The sequence below is a fragment of the Cyrtonyx montezumae genome, unplaced genomic scaffold (assembly GCF_038088225.1).
Source record: "Cyrtonyx montezumae isolate F1298 unplaced genomic scaffold, pur_monq_1.0 scaffold_7, whole genome shotgun sequence".
NCBI lineage: Eukaryota > Metazoa > Chordata > Aves > Galliformes > Odontophoridae > Cyrtonyx > Cyrtonyx montezumae.
In genome coordinates this window covers 3,283,866-3,299,667 of record NW_027072078.1, presented here as the reverse complement: position 1 = coordinate 3,299,667, position 15,802 = coordinate 3,283,866, and the positions used below count along the sequence as shown (strand labels likewise).

The following is a 15,802-nucleotide window of genomic DNA, read 5'->3' as shown; positions in this document are numbered from 1 at the left end:
CGGTGTTTCCATTAGTCAGAGCTCAGTTCCTGCATGCCTGGAATTCTTCTCTTTATACGTTTCTCAGCTCCACTGAATACTTAAAAATGAGTCACATATTGATGCCCAAAATGCATACATTGCAGTCAAGTAGGAAGTTCAGAGGAAAGCATGTTTTCACACTAAAATCTATATTCAGGGATCTCACTTGTAGCAGAAACTAGAATAAATTTCAATTTGTGGTGACAGCAGTTTTGCTGTAACTTAATTTTTCTGAGTTAACCCATCAGTAAGTTTTATATTTTAAATGAAAATTTTCATTTAAAACAGGAGCGATGGCATTTTTCTTCTCAGAATCTTGAAACACGTATTATGGAGATAACATTACACACAGTACAGCCGTGGCCGTGCTGCTTCTGATACAGATGTTGAAGAGAAAAACTAGTTCAGAATAAGATTTTAGCATTACTGAAGTCACTTTCTCTGAAGTTGCTCCACCAACGAGAGGTCACAGCAGTGCCAGCTCCCTGCTGCTGCACCAGCATTGCTGGGCATGGTCCCCTTCCACGGGGACACAAAAACCAAATGCTGTGTTCTGAAGTCTGAGATGGCAGTGGGACTGAGGTCCCCCAGCTGGAAGCAGCCAGAATGCCATCTTGCCTTGCTCCTCATCTTGTTTGCTTCCTCAGGGTACACAGACTGGACTTGAAGACACGTGCCCACATACAAATCGCATAGGTCAGTGCTAAAATCTGTTTGCATGCATTCTCCTTTGGGAGAAATCTTCCAAGAGAAATAAAATAATGCAGTGCTGGGCAAAAGATCGAGATTCTCTTACCCTTTTATTCTTCATATATTATTTTTTAATATCTTCAGAATGTACCTGAGAGTTCCTCGAATTCAGGTTTCATTTCTTTTGGATGTTCCCATATTTAAAACCGAGGCCAAGCTCTCAAACAACGACTGCAGAGTCTGTGTCCGGATTTTGAAGTGGTGGCATGGAATGCTTTCTCAAGTGCCTGATTTTGGGGAGGGAAGAATACCGGTAAGCGATACAAAGCCGGGGGGACCGTGTTTTGTTTTCAGACCAGCAAAGCTGGAGGAGGTGAACTGAGATAGAGGTGGCGAACTGCAGCTGGTGTGGATTTATAGCTCATTCTGAGAGGCAGGGAGTGGATTACACTCCTCCATTTGCCAGCTTTTCATCTCTGCTGTGTATAACGGTACTCTTTTTTCATTTCATAATTAATCCAAATAGAGTACAAGTAACTAATGAAAATAAGATTGAAATACAGTTGTGCGGAAGACAGATGGGTCTACAAATGGCATGTACAGGCAATGGATGATGCTAACCATTTGTAATATGCCTGTGCCTTTCCCAGGAATTAAAGTCTTACCCCATGAAGCCTACTGAGGCGGTCTGTGTGATGGGAACTGATCCGTGGAGCACGAAGAGAATTTCAAAAGGAGGTTTACTGGCTTGATTTAATGTTCTCAGAAAGAGAATTCAGGTCCTAATCCTGAGTTTACTATTGATTTCTTTTGTTCATTCAGATCCAATGCTAAAGATTTCACTAAAGCATTTGCGTTGCAGGTCTTCAGGTGCTACGCAGAAAAACGATTTTAATTTTTGGGTGGGATCCCCCTTTAGCATCCAGAACAAGCCATGGCTTGCTTTCTTTCTTTTTTTTTTTCCTGATGTATTTTTGAGTTAAAAAGCTTCTGTTTCAAGCTTTGAAATAATAATTCCAGATTCCCTAAAAAGCATCAGTGTCCAGGCCAGGACAGGCTTGGTTAGCTTGCTAAAGCTCATGTGAAAAAGAAACTACTTCCCTAACAAGCCTGTTTGTACTGCACAAGGAAAAGCAGAGAGGAATCTGAAAAACCCTTTGGATATCTCTATCTGGGACCCAGAGTTTGTGTATGAAAGTGACGGCTGTTTTTGTTCCATGTGATGGCTGCTACTACAGCCTCAATCCTTGGTATCTCAACTGTGCAGAAAATGAGGAACCACACGGAAGGTCTTTTATTGAAACATTTTATTTCTGCAAGAATTACATGAAGAAAGAGAGAAATACATACATAAACAAGGGGATGTGAGAACTGGGAAGGGTACTAACTGCAACGTGCTATTTGGGGAACTAAGCACCTAAAAGCTATGAGATTGCAGGATTATTGAAGTGTGTCTATCTGTACTGGGTCCTGCACTATGGGGATGTGCCAGGGGCTGCATCTGCCCCGTGCTGGCTGCAGCTGCATGTTGCACAGTGCGGGGCTGCGCAGAGCTGGCTGCAGCTGCACGTAGAGCAGTGTGGAGCTGTGCAGGACTGCCATTGTGGTGGCATGGTCATAGCTGCCGCCCTCATGGCCATTGCCAAGAAGGAGATGAAGGAAGGCAGGGCCTCCCAGAGTGCCTGCAGCTGTGGTGGTTGTGAGGCCTGGGGGAGCTGCTGCTGAGTGGGGCCGGGTGTGAAAGCAGGGGGCACGAAGGGCAGAGCAGAGTGCGGTGATGCTGGTGCTGTGGCAGTGCCTGCTGGGGCCCCGGGGGTGTCTGTCTTGCAGAGCTTGGCTGGTGGAGGGCCCATGGGTGCTGCTGCCTGTGCGTCTTGTTGTTCTGCTCCCTGCAGGCTCTCGTCTGGCCCAGCAGCTGCTTCGTGCACGGGCTGGGCACCTTGGCTGCTCCTCTGTGGGATCTCATGTGGAGCATCCTGCAGGTCAGGGCCAAGGGCAGCTGCAGCTCTTCTCTTCTTAGATGGTCTTCTCTTGCAGCTCTGCAGCATGCATGGGTTGTCCCTCCTGAAGAGCGGGCAGGAATAGCGGAATAACTGCAGAAGGCAAAGGACAAGAGTTGGGTGCCGTGAGCGTGGGGCCGAGGGACAGCAAGATATGGGAAGTAGGGCCTGTCATGGCTAAGGGCAAATGTGGGTATCTTCAAGGCTCATGGGTGGCTTAGTTTCAGCTGGGATGGAACTGTATTCTTCAGAGCGCTGGCACGATGCCGTGGTTTGCTTTGAGGAGTAAAACAGTGTTGGTAACACACAGACATCTATCCTGCTGCTAAGCAGTGATGTACAGTGCTAAGGCTTTAGCGAAGGGCCCAAGGAGCTGGGAGGGAACAGGATCAGGACAGCTGACTTAAACTGGCCAAAGGGATATTCCATGCCCTGTGACATCGTGTGGAGGGTGTTTGGAAGGGGGGGGAGGGGCTGTCTTACACACGAGAGCAGCCTGAGTTCAATGGGCTTGAGTCATGAGTTGGTGAGCAATCACTTGTGCTCCACTTGGGATATGCATTCGTATACTTCTCTACTGGCATAACTGTTATCCTTTGTTAGCAAATAATTTTCTCTCAACCCAAGAGTTCTCCTGTTTATCCTTGATTCTCTCCCCCATCCCTCTGAGTAGAGGCAGCACAGTGGGTGTCAGTGCACCAGTGGGTCACTCTGGACCCACAGCTCAGGCTGACTGAAACAAGAGCTTGTGTGAGTTTATGGTGAGAGGTGGTTCGTGTGGGGAACGACCGATGCATTTACCTTCCTGTGGGCAGCAATCGCTTTTTCTTCTGCCAGAAATTCTGGAAGATGTGGAGACCTTTCCATGTTCTGGGGCACTCTGGTGAATCCGTAATCATTGAGCTGATGAATAAAGCTCTTCATGGCAGTGCACCGAAATGCTCTGATGGGCGATTCTTTGGCCAGGACCTCCGCTACGAACAGTTGTTCGTCAATTACCAGGCACTTTCCTCCGTGACCCCACCAGATACTTTCCACGTTCTCACTCTCAGCCAGTACCCAAAGCTTCTGAGGAAAGGTGAGAGTTGAAAAGATGCTGTTTTGGCCAGGGCTTTTTGCAGATGAGCTCGGAGGCGATGCTTCGGTTTCCTCCTCGCCCAGAGCCACTTCTGGCTCCTTGACTTCCACTGTTGGTCCTTCAGCAGCGTGGCCAGCCAGTGCTTGGTCCTGTCCTGCTGTCTTTGTGGAAGTGGAGGCAGCGCTCTCCAGCAGCTCCTCCAGGTGGGAAACAGAAGCTGCTTGTGCTGCCTCCATTTCAGTATCTGTCCGGTTTGGGCCACAGACGGATGGCACAGCCTTTTGTGCAGCGAGACGGCATCAGCCTTGCCTGCTGCCACAGGGAATGTGCCCGCAGTGCCCGGGGTTCCAATGGGACACCGTTAGGCATCACCATGGCAACCCTGTGTGGGCATTGTGATATCAGCGCTTGGAGCCTCCCAAGCTGATGTCACTGAGCAGCGCCTGTTGCTGGTCCTGCCCAAAGCCGTTGGAGTTTGAGTCAAGGGGCAAATGGAGTGGTGCTGGAAGGAGAGCAGCCCTCCGCCAGGCCATCTCGTCTCGGTTTGCGCCCACCTCTCGCCAGTGCTGCATGATTTCCACAGCAGAGTGGAAAACTGTGTTCTGAAGTCTGAGATGGCACTGGGACCGAGGTCCCACAAATGGAAGCAGCCCAAGGATGGCTGCCAGAATGCCATCTTGCCTTACTCCTCATCTTTTTTGCTTCCTCAAGGTACGCAGACTGGACTTGAAGACACGTGCCCACATACAAATCGCATAGGTCAATGCCAAAATCTGTTTGCATGCATTCTCCTCTGGGAGAAATCTTCCAAGAGAAATAAAATAATGCAGTGCTGGGCAAAAGATGGAGATTCTCTTACCCTTTTATTCTTCATATATTATTTTTTAATATCTTCTGAATATATCTGAGAGTTCTTTGAATTCTTCCAAGCAGATTTTGACCTCTTGAAGACACTGCTCCTAAGTTTCTGCTTTTTGTATTTTGTTTTAAAACTGTTTTCAAAATCCAAAATGACACCAAAAGGCCGAGTAAAATCAAATAGAAACAAGCTGAAAGGGAGCTTTACAGTAATGGTCTAGGTCTAGAAATCCTTACAAAAAGCTTAAAGTTCTTTTATATGAAGGATTTTCTTCTATCAGATAAACGCTTTCTTTGGTATAAGTGACTTTCTCGTGATTTTTTTGATTGAAAATGGATTTGTCGAGTTCTGAGATCTGTTTAAGCTCTGGAAAGAATGCCCCTTCATCTCAGTCACATTTTTCTCCCAGTAAGAAATAAAGAGAAGTCCCCAGTGCCTGCTGGCCAGCCATCTCTCCACATCCCTGCTCTTTGAAGGAAGATGCACGCGCCCATATCCTGCTGCACACTTACATCTCATCCAAGACAGATTCCTGCACACATACTTCTATTGACAGCCTGCATGGGTAATTTGAGTTTTTCTACCTTCCAAGGAAGTCACCTTCCACTTTTGCCAAGTTACATCAAGCAGTTTGACTGAGGAACTTCTCAGCACTTCCTTTTCATTTATTGTCTTCTTTAAATACTTGGGTCTAAGAAATGTTATATTCCCCCACCCTGCCTAGTCTATGAAGCTGCTTTTTTTTTTATTTTTTATGTCTAATCGTTTGCAAATAATAGTGAATTTGTTCATTACAAGACCAGGTACTGTAACTCACTCTTGCCAAGATTAATCTGTTTTCAATTCCCTGATCCCACCATCATCTAAGCAGGTGATTACTGACTTCGAATGCCTTCACCTGCATAAGGTGAGTCATGAGTTTTAGTGCAGTCTGAGATTATTTCTTCTAACATGCTTTGCCAGATCTCTGCCTACTTAAATACTTCAGAGGAGGGGAAAAAAGTCAGTACGCTAAAGAATGGCGAAAGGTTTTTGTTCTGAGTATATGAGAAACGTGTATCTGCAGATTGTTGAACCTCTCTTTCCCAGCTTGCCATTTGTTCTCCATGATTAGGAATATTAAAATGGATTACAGCCTGCTCAAGATGGTTCTTCTATCCTCTCCTAAGAAAGACCCAAATCAACACAATGGGGAGGCAGAGGGAAGAGGAGCTTGCTGTCATTTCCAAGTGGGGAATATTTAGGAGGATTTATTCCTAGTTGAGGTTGGAAGACCTAGAACATCGTTAAAAAAAATGCATTCCTAAGCAGAATACAGCACGCATTTGGAAGATGAGAAATAATTGCTGCATTTGTTGGAAACTGTTTATAGAACAACAACAAAAAACAAATGTAGAAGTTGTGTCGTCTGGTGAGTCGGTTGCTTGGTAAATAACATTCCACATGGTGTGACAGTAATGAAGAGTTTTATCTACAGCCACTGCAATCATAGTTTGCAGCATCTGTTAAACGTTTTATTTACTCTTATTTAGACAAGCATGCTAACATTTGCATGAAGAATCTCACTCTGTAGTGTTTGGAAACCTTCCCATCTGCCTTTCTCTCCACCCGTCCAAGGGCTCCGCAAAGTTAATGCTTTGTCTCTGCCCCAACTCAGACTGTGTGCCAGACCATGAGCTGCTCCGTGCTTTCCTCCTGCTCCCCGGGTGAGCATCCCACCCCCTGCAGTCGGTGTTCTGCCACAGCACAGAGAGGTCAGAACGCTGCTGTGGTGCTGTGTGCAGGCTGGGCAGCAGGTCCCCTTGGCTGGGGATGCTCTAGGTGCTGCTGCGTGGGCCTGATCTCACCAGGTGTGGGGGGCGGTGCGTCGTCCATCGGAGTACTCAGACCTGGCTACAGATTCAGTCATCTGCTGCTGCCAGGATGCCCATAAAACATTTTGCTATGGTAAGGCAGCAGTATCATGGCTAATTAAGCTCATAATTGCCTGTAGCCTTGTCCTCTCTGATCTATTTGCTGCATTGTTGTTGTGGTTGTTGTTTTGTTTTTGGAATTAAGCTTAGGCTGCAGACTACTTGAGGCAGGGACTGGGGTGCTGTACCTTTCACAGGCAGCAGGAAGGTGCCCTGAGCCTCAAAGACCCCCTGGGCTGGGTAACTCTCGTGTCAGTGCACGTGGCTGCTGCTCCACTGGTGACTGAATGTACTCAAGCAGAGGGAGTGTGTAATCCAGGAGGGCCAAGTGCCTGATTTCTAACATTGTCCTGAGCAGAGGTTCCTTTAAAAACGCAGTGAGGACTTGGTAGCCCTCAGTGAGCATGGTTTCAGCAAAACCCTTCTCTGTGTTGACTAACAGTCCACGTGCCTTTTCTGTTCTGGGGTTGAGAAGTTCTGAGTAATGACGCTGCTTGAACCATTAATGTGAGTCCTTAAAATATAAGTCGTTTCTTGATACTTTCCATTTTGGGGCATCTTTCTTTTAAAAACCAAAACCAGATACTGCTCCGTGTGCATAGGAGAAATCAATGGATGGGATCAATATTCCCTCCACAGGTAATAAATGCTGAGAAGCATTTCTGTCTATCTAAATTGATCCTAGAGAATTCTTTAAATTGGTTCTGATGTGTATAAAAATCATTTCCCTATTGATCAAAGCCATTCTTTCTTTCATTCTGTGGTACGTTATTCCATCTCCGTCATCAGTAATGGTCTCAGGCTTCTCTATGCAGTCATGTTAAACAGAATGTCTTAAATCCATGAGAGATCATAATTTTAATGAAACAAGAAAGAACTGGGCTTGTGTCTTTGAAGATGAATGCTTTGCTTGCGGGTACACAGCCCAAGTATTTTTAAATTGGCAAAGTCACTACGTCTGAATTATCTACGATAAAGCCTAAAATAGTGGCCATGATTGTATTGGAAGCAATTGCCCAAGTGCAGCATCCCTTACTCAGGGTGTCACTGCTGCTGCTATGGGCAGGTGACTTCTCTGCCTTTCTCTTTCCTCGTTCTGCTCCGTATCTGAGCAAGAGCATCCTGCTGTGGGGTAACCACGCTGCCCGATGGCCTTTCCAGTGCTGTTAAGGTGAAACCTTAAGGCTTTGGCCAACAGCATTTCTTGACTGCAGAGCTCAGTGCCTGCAACCTGACCTTCTCTTTCTGCCTTCCCAGCCCAGAGGTGTCGTCGTCTCCAGGAAAGCGCTACGGACTTTTGTCTTGGCAAGGTTTCATTCAAAATTCATTTTACAAAGAAGACAGTAATTGTGGTTGTGATTTCTATTAGGACCTTATGGAACATAAATTGTCAGGCTGTCTTTTGACAAGTGCAGGTCTTGTTCCCTCTACCCCAGGTAATTTGGTTCTATCAACCCAGCAAATTAATCTTGTCTGGTTTTGTGTTCTGAAGAAACGCAGTCACAAATCCCATTGCTTCAGTGTACCAGCACTACTTGAAATTTAGCTACCAGTTCAAATTAGAAGACAGGATTTGTATCATATTTACATTCATGGCTTTAGCTTTGATAGTACTTACAAGGCAGCACAGGTACTAATTGATTTTAAGGTCCAGTTCTGTTCTCAGAACAATGCTGAGATCTGTCTTCAGTACCAGGAATAAAAGGGCACAGGTGACTTTTATTGCTTTTATGAGGCACAAATATTTTTCCAGCCCAGAGAGCAGAACTGCCTGAGGAATTCATCAATGCCCGAAGCAAAGGGCACTGCCAGGCTGGAAGTGGCAGCCTGGCCAGGCAGTGTGTGTGTGGGCCAGGACCAGAGCCTGTTCTCCAGGGGACGCTGGGGCTGGAGATGTGCAGCAAGAGCTTGCTGTAATGCTAGAAACAAAAGGAGTGGAGAGGCACTCAGGAAATTCAGTTGCATCCCAAAAGGTATGTGACTGTCTAGAAATACCATGTCCCATCTGCTGGTGGCTTCACGGGCTGCATTGCTGCTTCCAGGTGGGTGGGATTCACCAACTCATAGAATGGTTTGGGCTGAAAGGGACCAAAACAGACAGAGGTTTGGTCCACACCATGTGGGTGACAGTTCAGGCTATCAAACCCTGTAGGTGGATTCCTCTTTGGATCCCTAAGAGGGAAACAGCAGCATCCTGGGCTTGACTGCAGTGCAAGTGTGCATAGAGAGAAAAGATTAACAGCCAAATGCATTTTAGCACACAAATGTTTTTTTCTGGGGTAAGTCACTATCCCATTTAGTGACTGCTTGCACAGAAGTCGTTCATACCTTCCGGTGCTTTTGCTGCTTTCCTCTCTACCTTTTCAGACTCACTGCATGCTTTTTGAAGCAAATGACCAGATGGTCAGAGCTTATGTTATTCTAGGGACATAACAGGGGTGCATCAGAAAAATTAGTACCTCTGCTCTAGCAATGGGCAACAACAGATTAGATGTAATTAGTACAAGAGCTGCTACCGTAGGGTCTCTGTGGCATGGTGATGTGCTCTTTCATCACTCCTGCTGCCCAGTGGGGGAGGAGGAATGAACTAGGGGCTGGAGCTTGGGTTTAGCTCCCTGCGTTGCTGCTCTGTGGGTGTCCCAGCAGATCTGCAGCAGCTTTGCATGAGTTGGATGTCTCTGCAACCCTGAGTTTGAGATCTGGAGGTGCTCTGCATCTTCTAACCAGAAACGGATCGTTCCGATGCAGTTCTGCGTTGTCTGCTGAGCTCCGTGGATTTGCACAGGCCTGCCCAACCTGACAACTCACCCAAAGGTGTATGAAAGAAAAACTATCTCCAGGCTTCTGCCTTCCTCTGAGTGTTATATCAAAGTGCGTCTGTTAGTGCGTGAGGAAGCGCCCTTCATCAAAACAAGGCTTCGCGTGACAATTATGTAATAGATTTTGTTTGGCTTCCTAATTGGAACATCTTGAAAGAGCAATAAAACACAATTTGTTCCCAGAAAGAAACGCAAGGAAAGGGGGAGTAAATTTACATTATAATGAGCAAAGTGTTACCGGGTGCGTAGATCAGCAGTGACACAACTGCTGTGGGAACTCATCTGGTGCGTTCCTCTCCCCTCTGCATGCATTAGTCCTGCATCCTTCTGCTACAGGGCAAGGAGCTGCTGTGCTCATAGGCAGCAGCAGCAGCACATCACGGGATGGTTAGCACCAGATGAGACACTACTCCTCACCAGGACTGCCCCATGCACCCAAGGACTTTCCCTGGCACAGGGAGATGTGCAATTTGCTATTGCATCTCACAAGCTACTGGCAATCCGCAGCTGTCCAAGCCTTCTTCTTTATTTTTTTTTTGTCTCCCTCCTGTCCTTCTCTGTTTTTAACAAGCTCTTCGTTATGGGTTTGAGGAGGCTGAAAGTGACATTAACCCCCTGCCCAGCTGTTGCAATGTCATGGCTCCAGGCGAAATGGCATTTATTTGGCTCCTGGAGAAGTCATCCCAGCGACTGCCTGGAGTGCCTGGCTGCAAGTGAAATCCATATGCAGTGCTTCTGTCAGCAAAGACTTCCTGGAAGAGAGTTTGTAATAAATATTCACATCTGCTGCTTTGGACACTCTAATCCATCCTACACATCTTTGCTGTGTCAGGCTTTGTTCTAGATGAGGAAACTGGGTAGTTGTAAAGGTTTGCAAATAGGGCGTATTTATCATGGTTAGCTCTACTTCCCAGTTCCCCTTTTCTGCACAGGCATCCATGACTACACTAAGCATTATGCATGATTAAATATTCTCAATGCACTTGTGAGCTGCTTCAGGCTATGTGTTTCCTTTGAGAGATGGAGAGGTGGCATTGGTTTGCTTCCCAGGTTGTCACATGAGCCAACGTGTCTTGAAGATCATTGTGAATTAGGCTGAGTGGAAGGAGGATATGTTTAATGGATGAATGACACATCGCGTGGTCATACCAACACCCTGTGGCCTCCATGGGATTCATGCTAGGAGGACAGCTTCTTCCTGACTAACTTCTGATGGGGTGGTACGTTCCCATTGCTGAATTCTTTATGTGACTTAAATGGACCAAGCCTCTCCTGTTTTCATCATCTTCCCCAAAATGATGGCCTTAGTGTCTAACTGACTTTGTCTCCATCAATATTAGTTATTCCTCTGTGATGTCTTTGCTTTCAGAAAGAAAATACTGATGCATGAAAAGAGCTGTAATCATTTGAAGGGCATACTGAACTTGCTCCCAACATAACAAGGCGTTTGGCCAAGGTCATGACTGGAAATGTGTCGATCTCTTTGTTGTAAGGACCACATCAGCTCTGAAATGAACGTGTCAATCCTTTTTTATTTTGATTTTTTTTTTGTTTTTGTTTTCTTATTGTTTCCCTTTGTGCAGCACTCATGCATTACTGCAGTTAGTTTCCTCGAGGAGGGAGCCTGAATCTGGTGGCAGGGCAAATAAAAGTTGCTTCAAACACATAGCTTACCAGCTGGTAGCTGTGCTGGTGTTTAAGTAACTGTTGACTTTCTGCATCATTGGGAGTGATGAACTGGGTCTGGTTTATCAAGGAGTATATGGAAACTGGAGACTCTTTAGAACCTTTCTGACTTTTTCTTTAGCTAGCTCTTGTTCTGTTGTAAGGTGGCCTTCCCATAAGGCTCTGAGGGAGTGGGGCATTTGGTTCAGTTGGATGCCCAACCTCTCTGCAGTTTGGCTGAGAGTTGCCCTTTGTGCAGTACAAGAAGAGGAATGTTAGCAGTGTGATTCTGATACCTCCAGGTATCAGCAGAGCATCTGCTGCTCAGCCTGCATGTCAGAATCCAGCCCTAAATAATTGCACCCAAGTGGAACAGCCGTGCCCTTAATGAGCAGCGTGCCCAGCTCTCCAGCTTCACTTAATCACTCTGAATCCAATCTCATCATCATCGATCTACTCAGCTTTCCCATCGTTGATCTCAGCAAACAGGAGCACGCAAGACGTGGTTCATCTTCAGCTCCAGACTTCCAGCGCCGCTGCCCTTGCCAAACCCTCTAACTTCGCTCTGTTTCCGTTCCAGGTCGCGCCGTGGCCGTGGCCAGCAGCGATGGGGCTGTGAAGGTTGTGCAGCCGGGGCCGGGACAGCTCCGCAGCCTGCGGGGCCACGGCGAGACACAAGTGCGGAGCGTGGCCTTCCATCACGCGGCGGAGCGGCTGCTCTCCGGGGCTGCCGACGGCACCGTGTGTCTCTGGACGTAAGGAGCCTCATCCTCAAGGTGTTCGCGGATCGAGCAGCACAGCAAGAGAGAGCACAGCAAGAGAGAGCTCAGCAAGGCGTTTCCGTAGCTGATGTTTGCAGGGGGCATAGTTGCTTGAGAGGAGTGCCGTCCTGCGTTTTATCGCAATAAAAGCCCCGGTTTGGCTTTCTTTAACGGTGTTTTCCCCAGTAGCCAGCATCCCTCGTTCGGTCGCTCCGGCAGAAATAGCTTTACAATGACGCCTAATGACAGAGCAGCCGAATTGCAAGGAGGCGGACTGTGAGCGGCTCGCAGCCGGAGCCGCCGGCGCACGGCTCCCCAGTTGCAGCCCGCGGGAAGACGGGAAGTTTTAATCATGCAGCAAGGTGGGATCTCGGATGCAGCAAGCGCTCGGGCCGCCGCCGGGGCAGGAAGGAGGCCGAGCTGGGCAGCGCGGCACTGACGGCAGCGGGATCACCGCAGGGCTGCGTGCGGCCCCGCAGCTGGATTCCTCTTTATTTATTTTCCCCATTCCCTCTTATTTATTTACTTATTTATTTATTTTTCCCACTCAGCCTTCAAAAGAAAAAAAAAAAAATTTTTTTTTTTTTTTTGGAAAAATTAATTATTACTGTTATTGCTAATAGGGGGCGGGGCGGCCATGCCCGTCCCCAGGGCTGGGGAGTCCCCGCAGGGGAGCGGGGCCCACCGGGCGCCGGGCTCCTCCGCCCTCCCTCTGCCTGCCAGCCCCCGCGCCCCGCTTCTCCCCCCTCCTTCCCCGGCTGTGGCAAATCCTGCACCGCAAGAGATCCGCTGGGCGTAGGGAGGGGATCTCTCTCTGTTGTTGTGGTTTTTTTTTCCCTTCTCCCTCCCTCCCCCCCCCCCCCTTCTCCCTGCCCTCCACTTGAGACCTGAGGAAATCCAGCCCAAGTTGTCTGCGATGACTGCGCTGCTGGCATCGGGGCTTCTCCGTTGCATCCCTGCCTCCGGAGCGCCGCTGCTCGCTCTGAATCCTCGGCGCCGGGTGGAAGCTTAATTCTCATGCCGTGGTTGCTGGGCTGCCGCTTTCCTGCGATTTGCGATGGGAGGTGGAGGAGAAGGGATTGTCCGTGAGTCAACGCTGAGGATGTGATTAGGAGGAACTGCTTTCGCTAATTTTTGTCTAACCTTTTACTCCATGTTGGCCTGTGACCCCTCGCAGCTTTCAGACCGAGCCTGATTAGGTAAGTGTGAATTACTCACTCGGGGCGAGGGAAGGTGGATGGAAGCGTTTTACTCAGGCACTTATTGATGGTCCTGGCCCCTCTCCGGATGAGGAATGATGAGAAAGTTGGGCTGTAAACTAATTGTGAGCAGAGCAGGGCTTTGTTTACTTGTTGCAGCCTGTCGGTGCGAGCTGTCTGCAGTCTGTCTGATCTCAGGATCTCCGCCTGGGAGTTGCCGTGGGACGGCCGTGGGCTGCGGGACGCACTGTGCTTCTATTTATGAGCTCCAGAGAACTTCTGGCTTTTAATTCTCAGAGCTCCCCCCTCAAACTTCACCGCCTTCTCTCCATTGTTTCACATTTCCCTGGTCGTGAATTGCTTCATTTGCTCCTGCTGTGTTTTGTCTGCTGTACGTTTTGGTTTTGTTTTGCTTTGTTTTCCTAAATATCCACCCATCTGCAGTATTGCATCCTACCTGTAGCATTTAGGTGGGCATCCGCTCTGGAGCTGGGTAAAGCAGCACCAACCTCCTGAATCCCAATCAGCATGTTGCAGTAGGTGCTGGATGCCCGCTCCTCGTGCTGGGAATGCAGCTAGCACTTCCATTAAGAGGATATCTTTTGAATTTGATAAAGCTTGTGTAATATCCGGTGTCTCCCTCTGTTGTGGCTTTGGAAAAACTGCTTTGTCAATAGGATCCCTGAACTGCTTCTCCAGGAGTAGAGCTTGCTGCTGCTGCTTTCCTTCAGCTCAGGAGAATTAATTGCTTAACGTCTGAAGCCAGTCCAAAATCCCAGTGCTGAAGGGATCCCCCCCCTGGGGGCGGAGGGGGGCACGTTTGACCGTGTGTGTAGGCAATTCGTGTCGTGCTAGGAAGGAGGACGAGAGGCAGTGGCACGCACACACGCACCCAAACAAGCCACGCTTGGTGAGTGCTTCCCCTCATCAATACATCTCTCGTCTCACTGAAAAGTTTGCTGCGGTACTTTGCCCGGTCCTCCCTGGAGAGGTCAGAGCCCACCGCTCCGCTCGCGGGGCTGGGCGGTGATGTGGCACGGCGTGCAGCCAATCGCACACCCAGGGATGCTCGGAGCCCGGCCCGGCTCCAGGAGAAGCCCATTCAGGTGCCCACCTCCTGGGGTGGCACCGGAATGCTGAATAATGGAGCACGGGCAGCCCCCTCTTTCTGAATGCTGCGTGTGAAAGTCTGCTGCTCCACCTCTCATGCACCGAGTACAATGCAGCTCCATCTTCCAAGCTGGATGCAGAGCTGCCTGCAGAGCGTGCTTCCCTCGTTCTTCAGCTCCCCTCCGTTTGGTGAAGAGGGCTGCGTGCCACGCGAGGCACGGAGGGATGGTGGCCACAGCTTAAGCTGGGGCTCAGATCCCTCCGAGCTGTCCATCCCCGCTAACTTCTGGTGCAACAGAAAACTCTGCACATGAGGGAAATAAAGATGAGGTGATTCTCTGAGCCACCATTCGTACAGAGATGTTTTGTGGGCATATGCTTACAGAAGTGTGTCTCGTTTATGTATTTCTTGTGCTTTATTCTCATTACGAATAACTTGGGAGAGGCTTATTTCAAACGAAACAGCGATAGCTATCTGCACAGTTTGGAAGCACTGATTTATTCTTTCATGCTGGTTGAAGACGTAGCCCTTCTTAGTCAGTGTTCCCTAATACTTCTGAGTTCTCACTTTAAAATGTTTGCTTTCAGACCACGGCCCTGGTCTCCTTATGGAAGCAGCTGTTTCTCTCCGGCCCTGAGATCCCATGGAGAAGCTGAGGAGGGGGATGGCTCTTCACATCCATGAAACCTGGATACTGCTGTTTGTAATCCCTGGCTTGGTCACGCCAGCTGCCATCAACCACGAAGACTACCCCGCCGACGAAGGGGACCAGACTTCCAGCAATGACAATCTGATCTTTGATGACTACCGAGGGAAGGGTTGCGTGGATGACAGTGGCTTTGTGTACAAACTGGGAGAACGCTTTTTCCCGGGGCATTCCAACTGTCCCTGCATTTGTACTGAGGATGGACCTGTTTGCGATCAACCCGAATGCCCTAAAATCCACCCAAAGTGTACAAAAGTGGAACACAACGGATGCTGTCCGGAATGCAAGGAAGTGAAAAACTTTTGTGAATATCACGGAAAAAATTACAAAATATTGGAGGAATTTAAGGTATGAAACTCTTTTCTTTCAGCTTTTTATGTTAGCGTGATAGATGGCTTGCTGGGGACTCTCAGAGGCACTCAGTATTTGCTTCCTGCTCTTAAAAAGGGCTGCCACCTTCCCCCTCACGTGCACTCAGGGCCAATGGTGAGCCAGAAGTCTCTGAGCAAAATGCTCATCCTCTGAAGCTGTGATGCTGGACATGTCCCTGGTTGCTCATGGCATGAGTTGGGCTCACAGAGGAGCCTGTAAAAATAGTGGTAAACCAATGCTGGGCACTTGTTGTAACCCCCTTTCCAATTTGGATAACAGAACGTGATGGCATGGCACTGAGAGCTGTTGCTCAGAGCTGTGTGAGGATGCACGTAGGCTGCAGGCTGTGCGGGATGTTTTCATTGCAACGGTGGTAAAGCTGTTTAGAATGGCAAAATACTAATGTATAGCACCATGACCATCTCGAGTACTGAGAAGTGAGGGGCTGAGTTACAACAGGAGAGTTCCTGTTAGGAAAGTTGTGAAGAAACCCTCTGGGAACGTGTTGTGAAAATAAGACCAGATTTCAGAAGCCATTACCCTGTACACAACCCGCACCTCTCACCTGGTTACACGCTTTCAATTCTGCTAAGGAAAACAGCATGTCA

General features: G+C 48.3%; 3 protein-coding genes across 4 annotated transcripts in view; 2 read left to right on the top strand and 1 right to left on the bottom strand.

The window, feature by feature from the left end:
• SPAG16 (sperm associated antigen 16) overlaps positions 1 to 11,891 on the top strand; it is a 337,389-nt gene extending 325,498 nt beyond the window's left edge. The window contains 1 exon segment of the mRNA XM_065750928.1: positions 11,626 to 11,891. Coding sequence (XP_065607000.1) covers positions 11,626 to 11,891 — 266 coding nt within the window.
• On the bottom strand, positions 2,187 to 4,025 carry LOC136057864 (heat shock transcription factor, Y-linked-like). The gene is made up of 2 exons (XM_065750904.1): positions 3,513 to 4,025; positions 2,187 to 2,804 (listed from the first exon to the last, which is right to left on the bottom strand). Exons 1-2 carry the CDS (start codon positions 4,023 to 4,025, stop codon positions 2,187 to 2,189), a joined length of 1,131 nt encoding a protein of 376 aa, XP_065606976.1.
• A 902-nt stretch (positions 11,892 to 12,793) lies between the features above and the next one.
• The window catches only part of VWC2L (von Willebrand factor C domain containing 2 like), a 32,841-nt gene continuing 29,832 nt past the window's right edge, over positions 12,794 to 15,802 (top strand). For both annotated transcript variants that reach the window (XM_065750547.1, XM_065750548.1), the window contains exons 1-2: positions 12,794 to 13,005; positions 14,704 to 15,170. In XM_065750547.1, the coding sequence (XP_065606619.1) occupies positions 14,760 to 15,170 (411 nt within the window). In that variant the 5' untranslated portion in view covers positions 12,794 to 13,005; positions 14,704 to 14,759. The remainder of the gene's footprint in view (positions 13,006 to 14,703; positions 15,171 to 15,802) is intronic.

Excerpts from the sequence above, each read along its gene's own strand:
- LOC136057864 (XM_065750904.1), bottom strand. The coding sequence starts at position 4,025 with ATGGAGGCAGCACAAGCAGCTTCTGTTTCCCACCTGGAGGAGCTGCTG. Across the intron at positions 2,805-3,512 it reads CGATTGCTGCCCACAGGAAG|TTATTCCGCTATTCCTGCCC; the intron begins GTAAATGCATCG and ends TGCCTTCTGCAG.